This window comes from Haliotis rufescens, unplaced genomic scaffold, assembly GCF_023055435.1.
Source record: "Haliotis rufescens isolate VD_foot unplaced genomic scaffold, xgHalRufe1.0.p SCAF_3, whole genome shotgun sequence".
NCBI lineage: Eukaryota > Metazoa > Mollusca > Gastropoda > Lepetellida > Haliotidae > Haliotis > Haliotis rufescens.
The window spans coordinates 36,576,102-36,598,443 of NW_025964001.1; the positions used below are offsets into that span (position 1 = coordinate 36,576,102).

The 22,342-nt window shown below is 38.9% G+C and overlaps 1 protein-coding gene across 4 annotated transcripts; it reads left to right on the forward strand.

Annotated features, from left to right (window-relative positions):
- Positions 1–42: 42 nt before the first annotated feature.
- On the forward strand, positions 43–20,968 carry LOC124119021 (pre-mRNA-processing factor 39-like). 4 transcript variants are annotated; one of them, XM_046481399.2, is made up of 16 exons: positions 43–266; positions 2,737–2,903; positions 3,037–3,084; positions 3,572–3,697; positions 5,911–6,026; positions 6,856–7,023; positions 8,242–8,437; positions 11,519–11,629; positions 11,933–12,097; positions 12,283–12,409; positions 15,268–15,476; positions 16,076–16,135; positions 17,064–17,245; positions 18,327–18,407; positions 19,007–19,154; positions 19,691–20,968. In XM_046481399.2, the coding sequence occupies exons 1-16, from the start codon at positions 185–187 to the stop codon at positions 19,757–19,759; spliced, it is 2,055 nt and encodes a 684-aa protein (XP_046337355.1). In that variant the 5' UTR covers positions 43–184; the 3' UTR covers positions 19,760–20,968. The 4 variants fall into 4 exon arrangements, with proteins under 4 accessions (XP_046337355.1, XP_046337364.1, XP_046337372.1 ...); XM_046481408.2 differs by having other exon boundaries at positions 2,749–2,903; XM_046481416.2 differs by lacking the exon at positions 3,037–3,084.
- Positions 20,969–22,342: the final 1,374 nt, after the last annotated feature.

Genomic DNA, 22,342 nt, shown 5'->3' on the forward strand with positions numbered 1-22,342 from the left:
TTGCTCGGATGTGTAAAAAATAACCCGAAGACTTAGCTGGTATATTCTCAATACGTCCTAACAATTGAAGGGACATAACAGCCGTCTGCAAGAATATCAATAAACTCCACACAGTGTCACAAGGAATCAATACCCAATGCTCTAAATGTTAAGCGCAATGGTAGGAGTTTAGGTTTAGTTCAAAATGTCGGAAGATATGGGTAAACCAGAAATGGAGCCAGCTCCACCGAGTGAGGAACTCAAGAAACAGGCTGATGATAATCAAGGTAATCCTATGTTGATTTAAGGCATTGAGACCTATGCTAATTTAATGCATGTGGATAATGATCTAAATTTTTATCAGAGATACATATTTCCAGATTTTGTCGACCACATACGTGGAAAAAAGTTGGAAAAGAAAACTAGCCAGAACTAGTGTTTACATTTTAATTTTACTCATACAATACAATTAATGGTCATGACAATCAATGCACAAGGCAGTGCAGAGTTGGAAATGAAAGGTTTAGAGTAGATTTACAGATTTTCTCACATGGCACATGTATTAACGTGAAACTGCTATGTCGAAGTGCAATAGGCCTATATGTGCGATATTACCAGATTGCAGCATTTTATGTGCAAGGTGTTTTTTTCCATTCGTATTGCAATTTCTACCTTTGAATGGTTCAGTGAAATATATGAGACAACCATGGATACAATAATGTTACAAATTTAATGATGATGCATTCCTAATAAAAAATATATTCACCAGACATGTTTGTTATAGTGGTGTAAGACACAGCAATAAAGTATTGTATCGCAATACGAGGCTCGGCGATAAAGTACATGTATCAATTTACAACCCCTGTATCGTAATATAGACAGTACATTCGATTAAGTTATATTGGTGTAAAAAACGTGAATAACAACAGATTCTGTATCCCGTCACACGATTTCGTGCCCCTAACAATATATGTGACCACTCACTTAATGACATAAATCAAGGTAGATGCTTCAAAACCCACTGTAAGCATGAAAGTGTTCACCGTTTGCTGCTGAAGTTAAGTTGTGAAATAAGCTACATAATTCATTCATATATATACAACATAAAGATATTCCATAAGTTTTATGAAAACACATCTGAAAACTTACTTTTTCACTAATGCCCATTTTAATCAGACTTGATCTGATGATAATTTTGCATCAGAACAATCGTATGGACCGATTATGTATCAGCTGATTTTTGTAAACATCCTGTCTGTAATTTCATGTCTCGGACTGTACATCTATTTTTAACTTGACTATAATGAAGGGGCTCGAAATTATGTGACGGTAACAAGATGGCGCCAGATCGACTCTTCTCGTTTGGCAAGGCATTATTGCTATAAAATTAACAAGACATGGTCATTTGACCCTCAAAGTGTTAAGAGAAATACATGTTCTCAAAGGTAAGACTTAATTTTAGTGTAAAGGGATTGTTATTAGACACATAATGAAAAATGCTTCTTAGGGCTCAAAAACTCATAACACGAGGATAGTATTTCCGGGTTGGCTATAAATAGCATAACATAAACAGTACCCTCTAGCCTACATGTTTCTGCTTCAGTTTCCAATATTTGATCTCTGAAATTGAAAAACAAGTGATTCAGGGTTGTGGTTGGATATGAATTCTGATACGAATCGTGTCAAACCCATAGTATTTACTATTTGATACATATCTGACACTACAGTGTTTATACTGGTTTACTGTTACTGATGGATGTTTGTTTTGAAAACCTATTTGATGTTATTGTAAACCTTGCAAATGTTTGAGGATGGTATGTATAAGATACATGTGATTCCAATACTTATTTTACAAAACAATTAACAGGTACACTAAGTACTTGTCTAGCATAATAGGAGGTAAACACATGCTTTCAGATTTGTGGGTGTTTTTGAGTAGAAACTTTTTGACAGTTTTAGCCAGATGCGGCCAATATTTACTTGATGTAAAGAAAGTTTAACAAATAAATAAAAAAATATACTTTAATATCAGGAAAAGTATTAATTGCATTAAAATCAGATCATAGTTCTCGCTACCGCTAAACAAAGATCTGAGGACATCCCATTACAGGGTCATTCCAGACAAACATTTTGCAAACTTTGACCGACCAATGGAATGACTGACAAGAAGTTGACATTAGCCAATCAGAAGGCAGCTTTCTTGAGCTTAACAGCACTAGTTTCAAACTGGTGACTACGCTTCGAAACATATTTTGACAAATGGTTGATTAAAATTTGAAAACTGGACAAAAGAACCCTCTGGAATGGCTAATAGATGGCCTAAACTGTATGGCAGTACATCCAACAGACAATACAAAGTCTCTTCCGTTCAAATATCCGATTGAAGCAAGCGATAGACGATGATTTTGATGACAGATTCAGTCATAAATACCCCAACTATCATTTGGAATATCCCATGTTTAGTTTTTTGTAGGTTGCATTATTATAAAACACATTCCGACTGTCACTTTCCCCAATCTGGTAAGCGACACTCTGATTGGTCGGATGACGCATAATGGGATGTCCTCAGGTCTTTGTTTAGCGGTAGCGAGTACTAAGATCAGATATAATGAGATTGCTAAAGTATTCATATGGAGTGAACAATGGTGAAAAATCTGATTTCCGGGATCCAATCCCATTTAGTGTTTTTCAACCAATCAAATTGCAGCACACACGCCTGTTAGTAAACATGTTGATGCTGAACAACTCAAAGATCAGTTGGTGTTTCAGAAACAGCAATGGTGACAGAGGCTAAAACTGACGTAGTAGAGAAGGCAGAGAAAACGGAGAAAGAGTCTGAGCTGGACAAGTATTGGAAGGCAGTGAAGGAGAATCCCAATGACTTTACTGGTTGGACATACCTGCTGCAGTTTGTTGAGCAAGAGGTAAGGCATGATATTACATACATGATAATATTCAGTCAGCTTGATATGAATCGCCATAAGCATATACTGTCGATGTTATTGTTCCAATTATATAGTGATTAAAATAAATTTAAAATCAATATCTTTTTTCAAGAAATCCAGCTTTAATGCAGTTGAGGGTGTGGCACCCAAAAATGTGCAGGTATGTATCCAGAAATGTTGACTTGGTGCCTGTTTTAGACTCCTGGACAGCCAAGAAGTGGGTATTTAAGTATCTGTCCGTAGCAGTGTGTGACATTAATAACAGACTGATGATTAGTCTTTTCAATAATTTCAGTTGGTCATAACAAATTGAGATGTACCTGACAACTGGCTATTGGTCAGATGTTTATTAAGATTGAAAGATCAGGGTTTTTTCATTGTTGCTGTATATTAACTGTAGTGTATGGGTTTGACATGTTTAGGTTCAAGCACATGGATCTATAATGACTTGAACTTAATTGTCACACACTGTTAATATAATGACTAAATATTGGTCCTAATTAAAGCTAGATAAATCCTGATATTTAAAGTCTTTTAGCATTTGTCAGTTGTCACTTGAAGTTGTGAATATTGGACAAGATGTATCCATGCTTCTCAATACATGTAACTTGAAGATGTTGTGAGCCATGTTTATTTCTTTTCCTCAGAACAACTTACAAGCTGCAGAGGAGGCTTATGATGCATTCTTCAGTCACTATCCTTATTGCTATGGTTACTGGAAGAAATACAGCGATATGGAGAAGAAATTTACTGACGTTGACCGAGCTTTGGCGGTATGTACTTTTACCATTGAATTTTAAGACGTCTCGAAATGGCAGATATGGAGAATCCCCAAGACTTGACTTCAATATATGTTTGTCAAATTGTGCAAGTTTAATTTTAACTTTGGTTCTGTTGATTTCAGCATGAGAAGACTGCAAAGTCGCTCTTCAGTGTTTATCACACAAAGTCTTCTCAAGCACTCCTTAACAGTTTCATATGTAGGTGGAAAATTTATAGGATATTACCTTTGGGAGAGGTAGTTGTTTCATTATCCTAATCAAAGAGATCATGGTAGGTGGTTTGTTACATAGGAGAGACCAAAGGATAATTATTTTTAGATGACTGCTTTGCTTTATTTTAGTGCTGTTGCATTCAAATCTCTGTGACAGAATCTGAATTGGGTTTTTTATGTTTGACCATCAAGTTCTAGATTTTCACATCACTCTGACCAACAGTGGGTTTTTTGAACAATTTATCTTTCCATTGTTATTTCAGACACTCTTTCACCTTTTTATTTAACACTGGGTGCATCCTGATAGGTCCTTATCCTGCTTCCATAGCTACATTTTGCTTACATGTTTTAGGGAGAATGACAAATTTTGTACACGGTATTTACAGTGACAAAACATTTTGTGCAATCTATTGACTGATACATGCATGGTTACAAACATGCAGTTTATCTATTTGTTTTACAGTTCTCTTTCTACCAACCGTAGGTTTTTGCTTCATAGGATCCTGTTCACTGCTCGAGGAAAGTGTCCATGAAAAGAACCTAAGCTCCCTTAAGTGCTCGTAATTCCAGAAATGAATCTTTCTCAAACCCATCTTAGCTTTAAACAAGCTTGTAACACCAAGGAATCCATCTTCCAGAGGCAAGAGAGTTAAATGAGTTTAAAAGTCCAGTTTCTACCCTTGCTGAACTTGGCTGAATCCCTGGGCTCGATCATAGCGCCACCAGTGGCTATTACGAGTTATGTCCCTTCTTTGCCTCTCCTATGGATTCCACCTCTCGTATCACTTGCATTTGCTTCAAACAAAATGGTGGCACCCGGTCAAGACGATCTGATCGATAATCAAGATCTATATTGTGACAAAACGGGTCTTACATCGCCAAGTGCATCAAATCATGTGAGCACCTTGATTAAAAACATGAAAAGTTTTGGAAAATATCTGTTGATTTCGAGTTGGCGGTGCACATACTTTGCAAATCCTGCAATCGATCGGAAATCTGCATGAAAGTTTACGGACCGGATTTCAATTTCCTTGTGCGATTGTGATTGGACTATGCATAGACTCGTTAGTCCAGCCAAAATGTAACTCCATAATACCAGCCTAGTTCGGCAAGGGTGGAAACTGGACTTTATAGTCAGTTAACTCACTTGCCTCGGGAAGATGCAAGGAATCTAAATAGCAATAGTTGAAAGGGAATACTTTAAAACCTCGAAAGTTGCAAAGCTATTGCTTATTTTGTGAAAGATGTACCGCATATATCTCAGTTGAAAACTATGCACATCTAGAATAGAAGTTCTTAAATATAACTTCCTGACTATTATATTTTGAACACCACAAATTATCACATTTCTTTGAAAGTTAAAACAAGCATTTTGGAAAACTTTGTTGCGATGAAATTTAGCTTTCATCTCATACCAATACCTTAGAAAAACCTAGTTGTGTTCTGGTATTCGTCAGACACTGGCTTTTATTTTTTCACAATAGCTTCTGTAAATATAGGCACCCTTCGCAAGCAGATAAATTGCTCAACTTTTTTTTTTGTCCTCCAGAGACTTAACAGAAAATAAGTGAAAAGGAAAAGAATTTTCAACAACAATTTAGATTGTAGGGTACGAGATTTGTTCATGTTTTTTTTATGCCATGTTTTTCTTTGCAGAAAATTGCACCCAATGCATGGAGTGCTTCCCACGTACAAACACCGGGTTTGTGAAATTAAGCTAAAACTTAGCAGTCAAATTTCGCTTTTGAAATTTGTCACTCTGACATGAATGATCTAAGGCCGGGGCCACAAAGGGAGACCACTCTGAGGGCCAGCCTTCAACACAGGCGTGCACTGGGAAATAGTCACGGTAATGAAATCAGTTGTAATTCATCGTGAATCGGATTCGCTCGGGTTCCGTGGTTTTGTGGATTTCCCTTGTAACCTCGTACCCAGGGTAAAGGTATAAGTGCTGTGTTGATTGCGTTAAATATGTGTTTCTTGTTTTATCAGGTGTTTGAGCGTGGAGTTAAGGCGATCCCGTTAAGCGTTGAGCTGTGGCTGCATTACCTCAACTTCTACATCACTGAGTTTGGGTCTCATGAAGATGGGGAGGAGAAGATACGGAAGTAGGTTTCTTTGTGTTGTCACTGTCAACCTTGCCTGTGAAGATCTGGGGTAGAAAAGGTCTTCAGCAACCCATGCTTGCTGTAACAGGCGACTATGCTTAACAAATGGGACCGGGTTGTCAGGCTCGCTGACTGGGTTGATGCATGTCATCGTATCCCAATTGAGTGGATCGATGCTCATGATGACAGTCACTGGATTGTCTGGTCCTGATACGATTATTTAGACCGTCGTCATATAGCTGGGATATTGCTGAGTGCGGTGTTAAAAAACGAACAAACTTGCCTGGATACAACATGAAGTTTGTTATAACTAAAGTTTGCAAAGTGAGTTCTTAATCTGAATTGATTTTACACATTTTTAAGCATCTTTTTTTAAGGGAAGAAGGGGGGATGTGAGGTCCAGTCCTTATAAGGCACCAAAATTCACCATGCAGGAGTGCATCTTTTAGTTTTCCTGGAATCCTATAATCATAGATTAAAATCTTCAATTCACCCTGTTTATGATTCTTGGTTTGTAAAAGGTGACTAACGGGATTGGGTGGTCAGACTCCCTGACTGAGTTGATGCATGTCATTGTATCCCAATTGCGTGGAGCGGTGCTCATGATGTCAATCACTGGATTGTCCAGATTTGATTATTTACAGATCGCCGACATATAGCTGGAATATTGCTGAGTGTGGCGTTTAACAAACAAACAAACCTAGGCTTGACCTTGATATGGAGGTATTCAATATCTAATGTGAATATTAGTGCACAATTCACTGGCCAGCTTGTTTGTCATAAGTATCAACTCTGTCTTTGTTTAATGGGTGATGTTTGAATTGTCTAGACTGTATGAGAGGTCAATCACGGCAGCTGGCACAGACTTCCGCTCCGACAAACTATGGGACTCCTATATATCGTGGGAAAACATGCGACTCAACAAGAAGCTGGTGACACAGTTGTACAAGCGATTGTTATCAATTCCCACACAGCTGTACAGCCATCACTATGACAAGTAAGTCTAGGAGTTTGGAAAAACAATGGGAAATTGTCAGTAAAAGCTTACAAAAGTTTGGATCAGATGGCTAGAAGGTGTAATTTTGCTTAATGAGTGTCATTATCCCCTTTGTGTGGATCAGTCCTGGTTGTCCAGTCTAGATTCAATTATCATGATTATAGGCAGGCCATCTTTAAGTTGACAGTAACTTGACACCCAATGATATAACTGGAATGTGCTAACCGTAACTCTGCCAATCACCAAATAACTAGCAGGTAACTCTTATATGGCAGGGGTGAAACGATACACTGGTGTACCGGTGCACCTGTGCATCATGTCTTTTCATATGATGATATGACACATGGTACGTTTTATTTTGTATCGATAGAAGATGATGCACTTGCTACAATAAATTTATTACTACTTGTTAAATAACCCCCATTTTTGTAAGTTAAATCTCACAAAATATGTAATATGCATTTCAAGTTCACTACTAAAAATAATCACTATGAACACGTGTTGACAGCTAGCTTTCCTTTTGAACCTGCTCTTAAATATTTATTGTCAAAAGGTTTCCATGCGATTTGAAGTAAATATGTCTGTTGCTGACTTGGTTGATGAAAGTCATCATATCCCAATTATGTAGATCAATGCTCATGATATCAATCACTGGACTGTCTGGTCCAGACATGGCGGGCATGTTGCGCTAAACAAACAAAATGAACATGCCAGTGGTTAAAGATTGGAATCTGTTCTGAATTAAGGAAGCAATTCATGAAACAGAACTCAATATATTTGTGAAAAACCCTTAGATAACAGTGGGTACATTTTGATGTGTTTGAGGTAATTTGTTGCTTTTTTGGTTAATAGGGGCGGTGGGGCAGCCTAGTGCTTAAATCATCATGCCGTGTTTGTGAAATAAAGCTAAAGCCAAGCAGTCAAATTTTGTTTTTGATATTGGTCACTCTGACAGGAATGATCTAAGGCTGGGGCCACAAAGGGAGGCCACTCTAAGGGTCAGCCTTCAACAATGTGTGAAGCCCGTTTGTGGTGGACTCGCTCGCTCACTCACTCACTCACCCTCTCTCACTCATCCTCACTCATCCTCATCTTCACTCATACTCATACTCATACTCATACTCATACTCATCCTCATCCTCATCCTCACTCACTCACTCACTCACTCACTCACTCACTCACATCTCTCACCCACTCACCTATCTGGAACTGTTTCAGTTTCAAGAAGCACATAATGGAGAACCACCCGAAGGATATACTGAGTCTGGATGAGTTCTTGAAGCTGCGGCAAGAGGTGGTTAAGGCCAGCGTTGTTAAGGTCGAAGACGAGGAGGCAGGCTCTGAGGCCCCACCTGGGGAGGATGCTCCCCCTGGGGTGGAGGCACCACCTGGGGTAGAAGCTGTTGGGGGGATGGTGAGTTCATTGTAACTGGTTCCTAATTCTTATTGTTATTAAGGCTTTGATATCATTCATCTGATAGAATCATATTTTGGGTTGTCTTTGATAATTTATACATCATTTTGAAAAAAAGATTCTGCTGGTGTTGTATCTACAGGTATCCAGTATTAAGATGGAAATATTCAGACGTATGCTTAATAAGGGTTTTCAGTATTTTATTAACTTCAGCATGTCCACTCATATCTCAGTCAGATTTGTTAGAGGTTTGAAAAAAGAGTTGGTTCTGACCATGGTAATGTGTTCAAAAAGAAATGGTGTAACAGTTGATGTACATCCAATCTGTAGATTTTGACCAACTCACCAACAAGTGTGTAAACATTGTCTGAATTGTAACATTGACCAGTAGGGCTGTACCGATACACCGATACCTACGGTATCATCGATACTAAGATACACACAATACTTTCAGTTTGTGAGATCACGATACGCTATAAATAGAACAGGAACTAATAGAGTTACATCCCATAATGGCAGAAGTAGTATTATACCATAGCACCAACTGTAAGCATGGCAGAGCACAAGGACGTGGTACCTGAGGACGTGCCGACTGTTAAATTTAATAACCATCCCTTCATTTAAAAATGGTTTGTTCTTGTGGGTATCTTTGTTAAATTTTTTCAGATAACATTAAATAAATGTACGAAGAAAGAGGTATTAGACCTGTATTTCAGTGATTTCATCATTTCTTACTATTTGATGTGGTGTATCATGATACCAGTAGTATAGCTCTATTGATCAGTGTTTTGAAAAAAGGCTTACAGTAAGATTTTTGCTGTCTGTACTGTCCTGTACCAACTTGTTATGTTTGACCAACTGATACCTGTACTGTCCTGTACCAACTTGTTATGTTTGACCAACTGATACCTGTACTGTCCTGTACCAACTTGTTATGTTTGACCAACTGATACCTGTACTGGCCTGTACCAACTTGTCATGTTTGACCAACTGATACCTGTACTGGCCTGTACAAACTTGTCATGTTTGACCAACTGATACCTGTACTGTCCTGTACCAACTTGTCATGTTTGACCAACTGATACCTGTACTGTCCTGTACCAACTTGTCGTGTTTGACCAACTGATACCTGTACTGGCCTGTACCAACTTGTTATGTTTGACCAACTGATACCTGTACTGTCCTGTACCAACTTGTTATGTTTGACCAACTGATACCTGTACTGTCCTGTACCAACTTGTTATGTTTGACCAACTGATACCTGTACTGTCCTGTACCAACTTGTTATGTTTGACCAACTGATACCTGTACTGGCCTGTACCAACTTGTTATGTTTGACCAACTGATACCTGTACTGTCCTGTACCAACTTGTTATGTTTGACCAACTGATACCTGTACTGTCCTGTACCAACTTGTTGTGTTTGACCAACTGATACCTGTACTGTCCTGTACCAACTTGTTGTGTTTGACCAACTGATACCTGTACTGTCCTGTACCAACTTGTTGTGTTTGACCAACTGATACCTGTACTGTCCTGTACCAACTTGTTGTGTTTGACCAACTGATACCTGTACTGTCCTGTACCAACTTGTTGTGTTTGACCAACTGATACCTGTACTGTCCTGTACCAACTTGTTGTGTTTGACCAACTGATACCTGTACTGTCCTGTACCAACTTGTTGTGTTTGACAAACTGATACCTGTACTGTCCTGTACCAACTTGTTATGTTTGACCAACTGATACCTGTACTGTCCTGTACCAACTTGTTATGTTTGACCAACTGATACCTGTACTGTCCTGTACCAACTTGTCGTGTTTGACCAACTGATACCTGTACTGTCCTGTACCAACTTGTCGTGTTTGACCAACTGATACCTGTACTGTCTGTACCAACTTGTTGTGTTTGACCAACTGATACCTGTACTGGCCTGTACCAACTTGTTGTGTTTGACCAACTGATACCTGTACTGTCCTGTACCAACTTGTTGTGTTTGACCAACTGATACCTGTACTGTCCTGTACCAGCTTGTTGTGTTTGACCAACTGATACCTGTACTGTCCTGTACCAGCTTGTTGTGTTTGACCAACTGATACCTTTACTGTCCTGTACCAACTTGTTGTGTTTGACCAACTGATACCTGTACTGTCCTGTACCAACTTGTTGTGTTTGACCAACTGATACCTGTACTGTCCTGTACCAACTTGTTGTGTTTGTCCAACTGATACCTGTACTGTCTTGTACCAACTTGTTGTGTTTGACCAACTGATACCTGTACTGTCCTGTACCAACTTGTTGTGTTTGACCAACTGATACCTGTACTGTCCTGTACCAACTTGTTATGTTTGACCAACTGATACCTGTACTGTCCTGTACCAACTTGTTGTGTTTGACCAACTGATACCTGTACTGTCCTGTACCAACTTGTTATGTTTGACCGACTGATACCTGTACTGTCCTGTACCAACTTGTTGTGTTTGACCAACTGATACCTGTACTGGCCTGTACCAACTTGTTATGTTTGACCAACTGATACCTGTACTGTCCTGTACCAACTTGTTGTGTTTGACCAACTGATACCTGTACTGTCCTGTACCAACTTGTTGTGTTTGACCAACTGATACCTGTACTGTCCTGTACCAACTTGTTGTGTTTGACCAACTGATACCTGTACTGTCCTGTACCAACATGTTGTGTTTGACCAACTGATACCTGTACTGTCCTGTACCAACTTGTTGTGTTTGACCAACTGATACCTGTACTGTCCTGTACTGTACAAACTTGTTGTGTTTGACCAAATGATACCTGTACTGTCCTGTACCAACTTGTTGTGTTTGACCAACTGATACCTGTACTGTCCTGTACCAACTTGTCATGTTTGACCAACTGATACCTGTACTGTCCTATACCAACTTGTCGTGTTTGACCAACTGATACCTGTACTGTCCTGTACTAACTTGTTGTGTTTGACCAACTGATACCTGTACTGTCCTGTACCAACTTGTCGTGTTTGACCAACTGATACCTGTACTGTCCTGTACCAACTTGTTGTGTTTGACCAACTGATACCTGTACTCACAGGCTGATGAAGATGAAGCCAAGAGGTTGCGGGAGCGGATCTTGGAAAACCAAGAGACAGTCCACAGACTGAATGAGGATGAAGTCAGCAAAAGATGGACTTATGAGGAGGCTGTAAGTTTTCGTGTTAAGAAAACTGTAGGTTCATTTTGTTATCTAAAAAAATGAGTATCAATATGTAAAGTGAAACTTCTGACTATGATCTATACAAATGATTTCAAAACATGTGACTGAAATTTGACTGAAATGATATTTGCAAAAAGAGTTAATTCGATATATTCAACTGCATCCTGAATTAGGAGGATTTCTGTGCAAAATAGTTAAATGTCTGTCCTGTGTTGAGAAAGATAACCACTCATACATTGAATCATGTCAGTTTGCTATTTCTCAAGCCAATGGAACCGCCCTGTGTTTCAGATTCGTCGCCCATATTTCCATGTGAAACCTCTTGAAAGAGCTCAGCTGAAAAACTGGCGAGAATACTTGGACTATGAGATAGAAAATGGATCCCATGAACGAGTGGTTGTGCTGTTTGAGAGATGTATGATCGCATGTGCACTTTATGAAGACTTCTGGATGAAAGTGAGTAAAATGTCCCTGTCTATGTAAATTGCCATGTTTTCCAAACCACGAAAAACCAAAAAATTGAATGGGTGTGAATTAGATCTACATTCACACTGGGTGAAAAGAACCTTGTCAAAACTGAAGTAAAATAAAAAGATGTCATCTAAGTATACACATAACCTAGGTATTTGGTATATTTGCAGTACGCCAAATACCTAGAACAGCACAATGTAGACGGCGTGAGGAGCGTGTACCAGCGAGCCTGTACAATCCACTTGCTGAAGAAGCCGTACATTCACCTATCTTGGGCAGCGTTTGAGGAGAGACAAGGTAACTTGGCAATCTGAGGGCATGCCTACATGACACTCCTTTTATGGACAACAAACATGGTCTTTGTAGTGATTAAGAGCTGCTTCGTGCCCTTCATCAGGTAAATACTGAGTAAGCATATAGACAAAATGATGTTTAAACAAGGTACAGTTAATTAATGTACAGAGATAACAATATAATGAGGAAGCCAGGTGAGAAGCCAATTAAGAACACTGAAGGTGTGGTGATAGGGCTTAGTGTAATAGTGATTGGGCTTAGTGTAATAGTGATTGGCATTAGTGTAATAGTGATTGGGCTTAGTGTAACAACAAAGAGCTGACTATGGTTACACTGACAATAAGGCAATCAAGACATTCAGTTTTCCATGCTAGTTTTGTGAAAGGCCTGGTCTTGGTCTCCCTACTGCATCACCTACTATTGTCTATCACACAGTGAGCTTGTCATTAGCAGGACAATGGATAGTTTCCAAGCCAAGAATTGGAAGCCAGTCAGGAATTGGGAACAAAGAGCATTGTTCTTGCATTTCATACTACAGTCAACTTATTGACACCTTATTTATAATCTTATTTGGAAAATCCAAATATTTTCATATAATGGGATGAAGTATTAAAACAGACATATAATTTTTATAGATGTTTTCCCTGTGTAATGTATGGGTAATTAATTTGATAGTTGGTGAGTTGGTGTTCAGCTGACTTATTAGCAAGAGGAGGAGAATTGCTCACATGTTACCTATTGCCATCAAAGTCTGCCAGGGTTACAACGTAACACTAGACTGCCAGCCTGGGGATAGTACTATCACCTGTGGCACAAATTTCCCCATTTCCGCGTTGTTTTAACATTAGGAACATTTCATCTTTACCCGGGCTAGAAAGTTTTGAGTTTAGTTCTAACCCTGTATGCCCTTGTACAGATGCTATCTGTGTCTATAAACAGCAACAAGGCAGAAGATATTTATTGACAATAAACATTAATTCATTTTAATAATTTTTTTATTTCACAAATTGTAACAAATATGTATAATTCTGTATAACAAAAATGACCCAGCACTAAGTGACTAGAGCACTAAGCCTTGTGATGAAAATATTGCAAACAGGCACCCCTGAATTGCTGAACCATTTCAATGGACAATTTGTATCTGTACAAGTAGACTGAGTCAGCAGCAAGTTGCTTGGAACTATTTGAAGTTTCACAAGGATGCCAGTGAGTATGAGGACAGAAACTCGGTGATCAAGTTTCTTTATGGCCTTCACTGTGAAGCCATGCCTGTCATCAAGTACCATCCAGTATTGTTCCTTAAACTATCCGTGCCGCTGAAACACATTATGTTCTCTGGACATGCCGATGGATATGGCTCTGCCCTGCTTGATGTCTGCGAGGTACTCCTCTGCTGTCAGCTCCTGGATGGGGTGGCCGGCACTCCTGTAGCATCTCCTGACTTGTAGGTACTTGTCGAAGGCGTATCTCATGTACATCTCACGCACACCCTCCGCGATACACTTCCTCTGTAGCAACAGCATGCCATGCCGGATGTGGCCACTGGGGACTTGGGAGGTCAGCTTCCTTGATAGCTCTGTGATGTACTTATCTGCAAGAGGTGAAAGAATATTTCAATGTTACCAATCTTATGATGCCAGTGTCGACAGGCAAGGGAGGGAATTTATCCATGGAATTGTACACATCTATGTGAAGTCTGTGAATAAATATAATATTTACACTGGAGTTTTTTACCAATGTCAAGCACTGAATATCATATCTTCGACAGGAATTTCTCCGTAAGAAGTATGTAGGGCAAGTTGGGAGATGAAGTTCTTGTTACAGAAAGTATTAACAGAATTAATTGGAATGTGAACTAACCTATGGAGTGTGCTCGTTCTATGGCCATGTCATGCTTGTTTATCAGGTCTTGAGGACACGTCTGTCCTCCCTGTGCAGGCTTTTGAAGTCGAGATACACGGCTGCCCATTCTGCTTTATGAGGATGTATCAGTGTGGCTATCTTCAAATGTGTGACTGAGGAAGACCTGCTTGTAATTTATATAATCTATGAACCTCCTCCTAGTCTATTAGTAGAGGCCTTGTTTGTACAACAGTCAACACATCCTTTGCTCCAGTGGGGTTGTTTTAGTAAGGGATTTGTTTTAATTGTCATTACCTATCACAACCCTCTTTGTTTTGAGGATTTAACAATAAAGTGCAATTTAACATTGTGTGATGAGCTCAGGTGTAGTTTCATGCTTGAATTGTTTATGAACACGTTTTGTCTTTTTCCACTTAGGTAGGCTTTGTTTAAGGGCAATGTCTGCCTACAGCTGATTGTGTTGTTGTGTGTGTGATCACTAGGGGCCTGTGTGAGTGGATGCTGGGGGTCTGTATCAACATTGTGTTGCCACCCACAGATGTTTGTGTTGTAACGTTCTGGCTGTAATTACTTCTCATGAATATACATGTTTTCTCATCCACTTTAGATTGAAACTTTTTTTCAAATTGCAGTTTATTTTACGAATGGTGGACTCATTATCTGAGACTGTGGCCTACTTTCATTCTTCAGATTGATTTGTATGGGGATTTTTTATGTTTATTTCTGTTGGACTCAAAGATGTTTAGGTAGAAATGAAAGTAAAGGGAAAATAGTTGTTCTTTCACCTCTTCTTGTTATGTGTATCATGTTATGTGATGTGTATCATGGTATCTGATGTGTATCATGATACATAGCGAGGGAAAACAGTTGTTCCTTGACTCACTCACTACAGGGACTTCCCATGGTACATGTACAAGTATTAAATGAATGATTCATAAAACATATTTATTATATAAAGTTAATGATGAACCATTACAGTTGTGAACTTTTTTCCCCAGGAAATTATCCAGAGGCAAGTGATGTCCTGTCAAACATTGAGAAAAATGTGCCAAATCTTGTAATGGTGTCTATGCGGCGTATCAGTCTGGAGCGTCGCCAGGGCAACCATGAAAATGTGGAGAACTTGTACCAATCCTACATCACTAAAGCAGCAACACCAGCTATCAGATCTTTCTACTCAATCAAATTTGCACGCTATCTCAGGAAGGTAAGAATATACAAGAAAGAGGAGTTGGAGACATGAGCTTAATAAAGGAACATTATGGACATGACATTTCAAGACATGCAGCAAAACACCTGCATGAAAGCATCATGTTTCTGCTTGTATATAAAAAAATAAATGCTTTAAAAGTCAATTACATATTCTTGCCATTTACAAATGAAAGGATGGTCAAGGATATTGCTTGAGAACACACCCGTGAAGATCCGGGTTGGAATAGGTTTTCAGCAACCCCTGTTGTTGTAAGAGGCAGCTTCGATTGTTGTAAGGATCAGGTGGTCAGGCTCTCTGACTAGGTTGATGCATGTCATGGTATCCCAGTTGCGTTGATCAATGCCCATGATATCAATCACTGGATTGTCTGGTCCAGACTCGCTTATTTACAGACTGGCGTCATATAGCTGGAATATTGCTGAGTGCGGCATTAAACAACAAACAAAGCTTCATATTTTCTGTTTTTGCAACCAGGTGTAACTATCTCATTTTCAGGTCAAGTATAATTGTGAAACATCTTAAATTATTTCAAGATTATTATTACCAGATATTCTGATTGATATGTATGTTATGTGAATGTATTTGTCTTCCAGATTAGGGGTAATGTAGAAAAAGCAAGAGAAGTCTTGGCAGAAGCTTTGGAAAAAGATAAGGTATTTAAATGTTTCCTTTGTATCTAAGAGTTCAGAAGAGTTAGTCACTTTGTCAGTGGGTGCTTGATAGCTTTGTGGCCTTACTTGACTCAAGTTGCTATGCAGAGTTACGGTCCTTAGCTTCCAGGATCTGCTTATCCCAGGTTTGAATCCCAGATTCACCCATACCGCGATCCTTAAGATAGCTTTGGTATTCCTCCCACATTAAACTTTCTTGTTTTTTGTTTAACGCTGCACTCAGCAATATTGCAGCTATGGGGTATATGATGATGTAAATAATTGAATCTGGACCAGACAATCCAGTGATCAACATCATGAGCATCAATCCATGCAATTGGTATACAGTGACATTCTACAGTAATATTTGGTAATCAGATTGTGTACACTGAACACTTAAAGGCCCGTCATTGCATGTCAGTTTATGTATTCATATACCTGCATATGTACAACCCATTTGGGATGCCAGGTTAGAATAGATCCCCAGCATCCTATACTGAGAGATGACCTCCTCCAATGGCATCATCTCTTGGTTGTCTGCTTCAGACATGCATAAAACAGTGACTAACAGGATCAGATGGTCAGACTCGCTGACTTTGTTGATGCATTTCATCGTATCCAAATTTCGTGGATCAATGCTCCTGATGTCAATCACTTGATTGCTTGGTCCAGACTCGATTATTTACAGACTGCCATCATTTGGCTGGAATATTGCTGAGTGCGGCGTTAAACAACGTGAAACATGGAAACGTCTGATCCAGGCTGTTATCATATAGTTGGAATATTGCTGAGTGCGTCTTTAAACAAAGCATATGCTCAAAATATTTTAAACACATTTTGTTTAATATTATTAGTTTGTTTAATATTATAATGAAATGTACCAATCCAAGATTATCATTGCCCTCATGGAGTTCCATCTTGTGTTTTCCAGAAGAATGAGAAGTTGTTCTTACAGCTTCTTGACCTTGAGTATCAGACACAACCCATTGAAGAGCAGCGTGTCTTGGATGTGTTTAGCAACGCTCTCAAGAGTGACCTGTCTGCAGATTTTAAGGTGAAGGTTTCACAGAAGAGAATGGAGTTCCTTGAAGACTTTGGCACCTGTATTCAGAGGTGAGTCATGGTGGTCTTATTAATCACCGACCGCCTCTGTGGTCTAGTGGTAGAGCATCCACCCGGAGAGTGGAAGGTCCCGGGTTTGATCCCCGGCCGCGTCATACCAAAAGACGTTTAAAGATTGTACTTGTTGTTACTCTGCCTAGCCCTTGGCATTAAGGGCCGAAAACAAGGACTGGCCTGCTCGTAGTCAGTATAATGTGTTTGAGTGGGGTATTCATGTTAAACTCCTCCGACATGGTATCTCTCTATAAAATTGGCATTAACCCGTACTAGACCAAGCAGCCATACACACATGTGGATGCACGTCACTATATAAGTGCAATGACATTAAACCTCATTTCACCTCACTTTGTCTCCATCAGGATGTCTGGAATAACATCTCCTAACATGAATGATGCTGATCATTTATATTGTGACCAGTCATGATGGCACTCTTGCAAGATGATATCAAGCTTGATATTGATCTAAACGTGTTGCCAATATTACCCAGCCTAGTCTGTCTGTCGGTAAGATGTTGTACCTTCACCTAGGACAGATGGTAGACATGTTTTAACCTGCGCTAGAAATTGGCACTAGTCCTATAGTCCTTGCTAAACTGCCCAATAGTTATCATCATAAGGACTAGTATTAACACAGACAAGATGGATGAATGTGGTTGATATGTCCCACAGTGAGGGTCACTTGGTTAAAGGAAACATATGCAAATTTTAGAGGCATATAGAAGTTGGCGTTCTAAGTAAGGGTAAGATATATGGATGAACAACTTCTTTATTACAATTAGGAGCGACAATCATTTCACTTGCTTAATAACGATGTTAGAACCTCCATCGAAAAGTTCCTCCTAATTGTAATAAATAAGTTCATCCATACATCTTATCCTAACAGAACATATGCAGACTAAAGAAATTAGACAGTATTCCTCACTTGAAGGATACCTTTAACATACCCAAAATTTCTTGATGGTAATATTTCCCTGACAACATTCTAGCTGTCTTGAATACCAGTAAACAGTATTGTTGATCAGTGATCCAGAATATATCCTGTTGGAGTTGTCATGTATGTTTTTTTACTTCAGAATAACTGATGCATATGATGAACATCAAAAGCTTGTGAAAGACCATAACAGTGATAGAAAGAAGAAGCACCCGGATGCCATGTATGTATGGAGTGAACAATCCTGAACATACGCTGGACAGTTGTTAAGTTGTCTTTAAACAATGATCAATTCACAAGCATTTTACTGGACACCTATCAGTCATGTTTGTTGGATGCTACTTATTCAACTGCCCACAACAGGGTTACTATTTTGGAAATAGGGCGATAAATAGTGTTGGGAATTGGTTTGAAATATCAAACAAAACATCAAATAATTACTTGAAAATAAAAGATCCATAATAGAGGGAGTCAGCCTCATTACTGGTATCAGTGATAATCCTTTAGGTCCTCTCAGTTTTATTTTTGTAACTTTGGTAACAGAAAATTGTGTTTACTAAAAAGCATTTATTTTATTACTTTCTAGCCTTTGTGTAGGGGGGGGGGGGTAAAACCCATCTGAAAAAAAAAAATGTGAGAGTTGACAAAATTGAAGGTCAGTAATGGCTGCTAAGTATGAATGATACTTGAATAAACCACTGAAGAAGACTTTCCCACTGTGACTTGCCTGTGTGTGTCTTCTTGACAGGATGACCTTGGTTTGTGCAGCCTGTTTACTGTTGACCAATGCAATGAAAAAGATAACTCACATTGTCGTTTCAGAGATGATAATCACGCACCTCCGGAGAAGAAGCATAAACATGATAAATACAAGTCTGAAACAAACGGCAGCAGTGCAACGGGAGATGCTTCAAGTCATCATTCATCTGCAGACACCAACACCTACAACTACCATTGGCCCAACTATTCAGTACGTTTTGCATGTTGTGCATACAGCTTGAACAATACAAGTGTTTCAGCCTTGCTACATGAACAAATCTAGGACATCATCAGTATTCAAAATTAGAGTGGGTCTGAGGTTAGCACCCATATTATTTGAATCGAGGGACCCCTTACAACTGAAGTTTTAACATTATGGCTATCACAAGGACCACTTGACTTTCATGGTTCATTTCAAACTGTCATTATATATATATATATACCAGTATATATTATATATGCTAGATAAAGATAACACGTATAATGTTGCTGCAGTATTGCTGATTGAGGTGTGAAACTTTTACTCAATTGCTCTTGTGGGCTAGCCAAGCATGACAGCTGGCAGCTTGCTTTAAACTATGCCTGAGTTTGATCAGTCAACATTCTCTCACAACTCATTTATATTACATGATTGCAGTAGTGTGGGCTACGAGTGCAATACAGTCGCAATAGTGAAACCCCTTTAGTAGTTGCCCTTGATAGACAGTATCTGTCATATAGTTGTAGCATATCCATGTCTTGTTTCAGAGTTCATACCCCGCCTACCACTCTCACTACGGAGCATATGGATCATACGGCTCCTACTACCCATCGTAGACGTCATGCAACATGTCACGTCATGTGCCCCCGACTTTCCAGAGATCATGTGGTTCTGAATGTGTGTTTGATGCTGAGTACAACTGGAGTTCCGGCCTGTGTAACCAGGGACGGAAGACTGCACCGGTGCTTTGGTGATCAACCAGACGGATTGCCAATTCATTGTCAGACTGTCAAGCTTTCTGTATATTTTTGCAGGTGTATTGGGGTATCTTCACTTAGTCAACATACCATATACAATATATATTTCAATCAAAAATACCAAAGTTTTCAAAATATTTTTGTGAGCAGAAACTTTTGCCTGTATTATCATACACAGTACTGTAGATGTGAAATGATGTTTTAAGACGCATTTGACAAACTGTTATGTCCTTTCTGTACAGGAATATGTACCTAAATGAATCGGCCATTTAAAGAATCACTTCACACATTGAAAATATTGACTTGAGGTGTTCAGTTAAGGGAGGAGCTGGATGGGAAGGGTGGCCAAGTGATCTTCAGAGCAGAAATATGTTGTGCGGATTTAAGCCCCTTGGCTGTGCCTGGATATACTGAACATGTGTTCGAATCCCAGAATCTCCCCGATCTGTTTCACCATCCATAAACTACAACCAGGGTCACTTTGGGCTTTCGTCTCAACAAGCTGACATACGCTTTCAAGTCGGAAAAGATGAGTGATTCTGTGAACTTTTTCTGTTTTGCATGAAATTGTATTTCTTGTCAATAATTTGAACATTTATTTATCAGGAATATTTCATTGCCCTGTTGAGATTTTGAACATAATGAACTATAAGTGATTTTTTTGTGCATGGGTTTTTGGTCTGAACACAATGAATGTTTTATCTTGTATTGAATTACATCTTTGACAGTTGGGTTTTTTGTCAAGTATTGTGGGTTGGGTTGTTTTAATTTTTTAATTCTTTCATAAGTAGACATGTTCATACATTAGTGGGTTTATGTCTACTGGTCATGGGGACTGGAAGCACAAGAGACTAACACCGTAATAAAATTGCCAGAGAGTTGCATTCGGATTCATGTCAGTCGCACTATTCAGGCATATAACTCAGATTGTATTGGAAGTGCTGATTAGAATAGGTCTTCAGCAACCCATGCTTGTTTTAATATGTGACCATGCTTGTCGTAAGAGGCGGCTAACAGGATCGGGTGGTCAGGCTTGCTGACATGGTTGATGCATGTGATCGTATCCCAATTGTGTGGATCGATGCTCATGATAACGAACACTGGATTTTCTGGTCTTGACTCGATTATTACAGTTTGGAGTTTTGTTGTTTTAACGCTGCACTCAGCAATATTCCAGCCATATGACGCCGGTCTGTAAATAATCAAGTCTGGACCGGACAGTCCAGTGAATGACATCATGAGCATCGATCCATGCAATTGGGATATGACCAAGATCCTGTTGTCGCCTCTTACGACAAGCATAGTCACTGTTTAAGGCAAGACCTAATCTACCCCAGATCTTCACGGGTCCGATCATTACAGACCACCATCCTATTGCTGAGTGCGGCGTTAAACTAGAAACAAACCAAATGGAAGTGCTGAGGTAATAATGATTGTTTTCAATGGGATAGTTTTGCCAAAGTGACAACATTTTGTCTTAGAACTAAAATCTAAGACAATTTCTATTTCACTTTCATAAAACATCCATGGTTATGTTTGTGATCCATTTTCAACCTAATGGCTGACTAAAGTATATATACTGTAAATGTCACATAAGGGTGTTTGGTTGTGCAGAATGGATATATTACAACATGATCGCATCAAGAAATGTACTTCTCACTACGAGTGGACATTGTGCCAATGTTGTCTCCAAACTACATGTACAAGAAGTTGGAAAAACTGAACCAATAAATGGTTTCCCAAGTTTCGAACATTTGTACTGTTAAGTAAAATCCTTAAGGGTCTTTCCTTTTCCCACGTTTTTGAAATCCAGCCTCATTGAAGTTATCAAATCATTTCAATCATGAGTGACTTTAGTCATCGTCAAATTGTATATTTTGTTTTTGTTACAACTGTGTCAATGGTAAATTGTTAAGAAATGAATGTAACATGGTTATTTTCTTTTAATGCTACAGTGTTGTGGCAGGTCGTTGTATGAATGTTTGTTGTGTATTGGAATGGAGTTTGTTTGAAAACTGAATTTCAAATACATTTTCTGCTGAAGTTTTTAACTGTAAATATTAAGGAGAATTAGTGAATTCTAATAAATTCAGTTGTATCCAGTGATATTTTAGATATGAGAAAATAAAGCAAGATAACTGATACCATTGTCAGACGAGAGAGTCATAATTTGAGATGGGAAAAGCATACTGATACGTAGAGATGGAGGTTATCTGTTAGAGGTTGAGGCGTGCATGGGAATCACGGCAATTATGCTTCAGTATTTGTGAAGTAAGTTGTTATTTGAGTGACTTTGTTGAAATAAAAGTTGATTGCATACTTTTCTATCTTGATGTATTTGCAATTTTCATTAAGCTGATTGACGGTTCCCTCAAAGAGAGGAAACATGAAGAAAAGGTGCACAAAGTCATGTACCTTGTCCTGTTACACAAGAAACAAGCT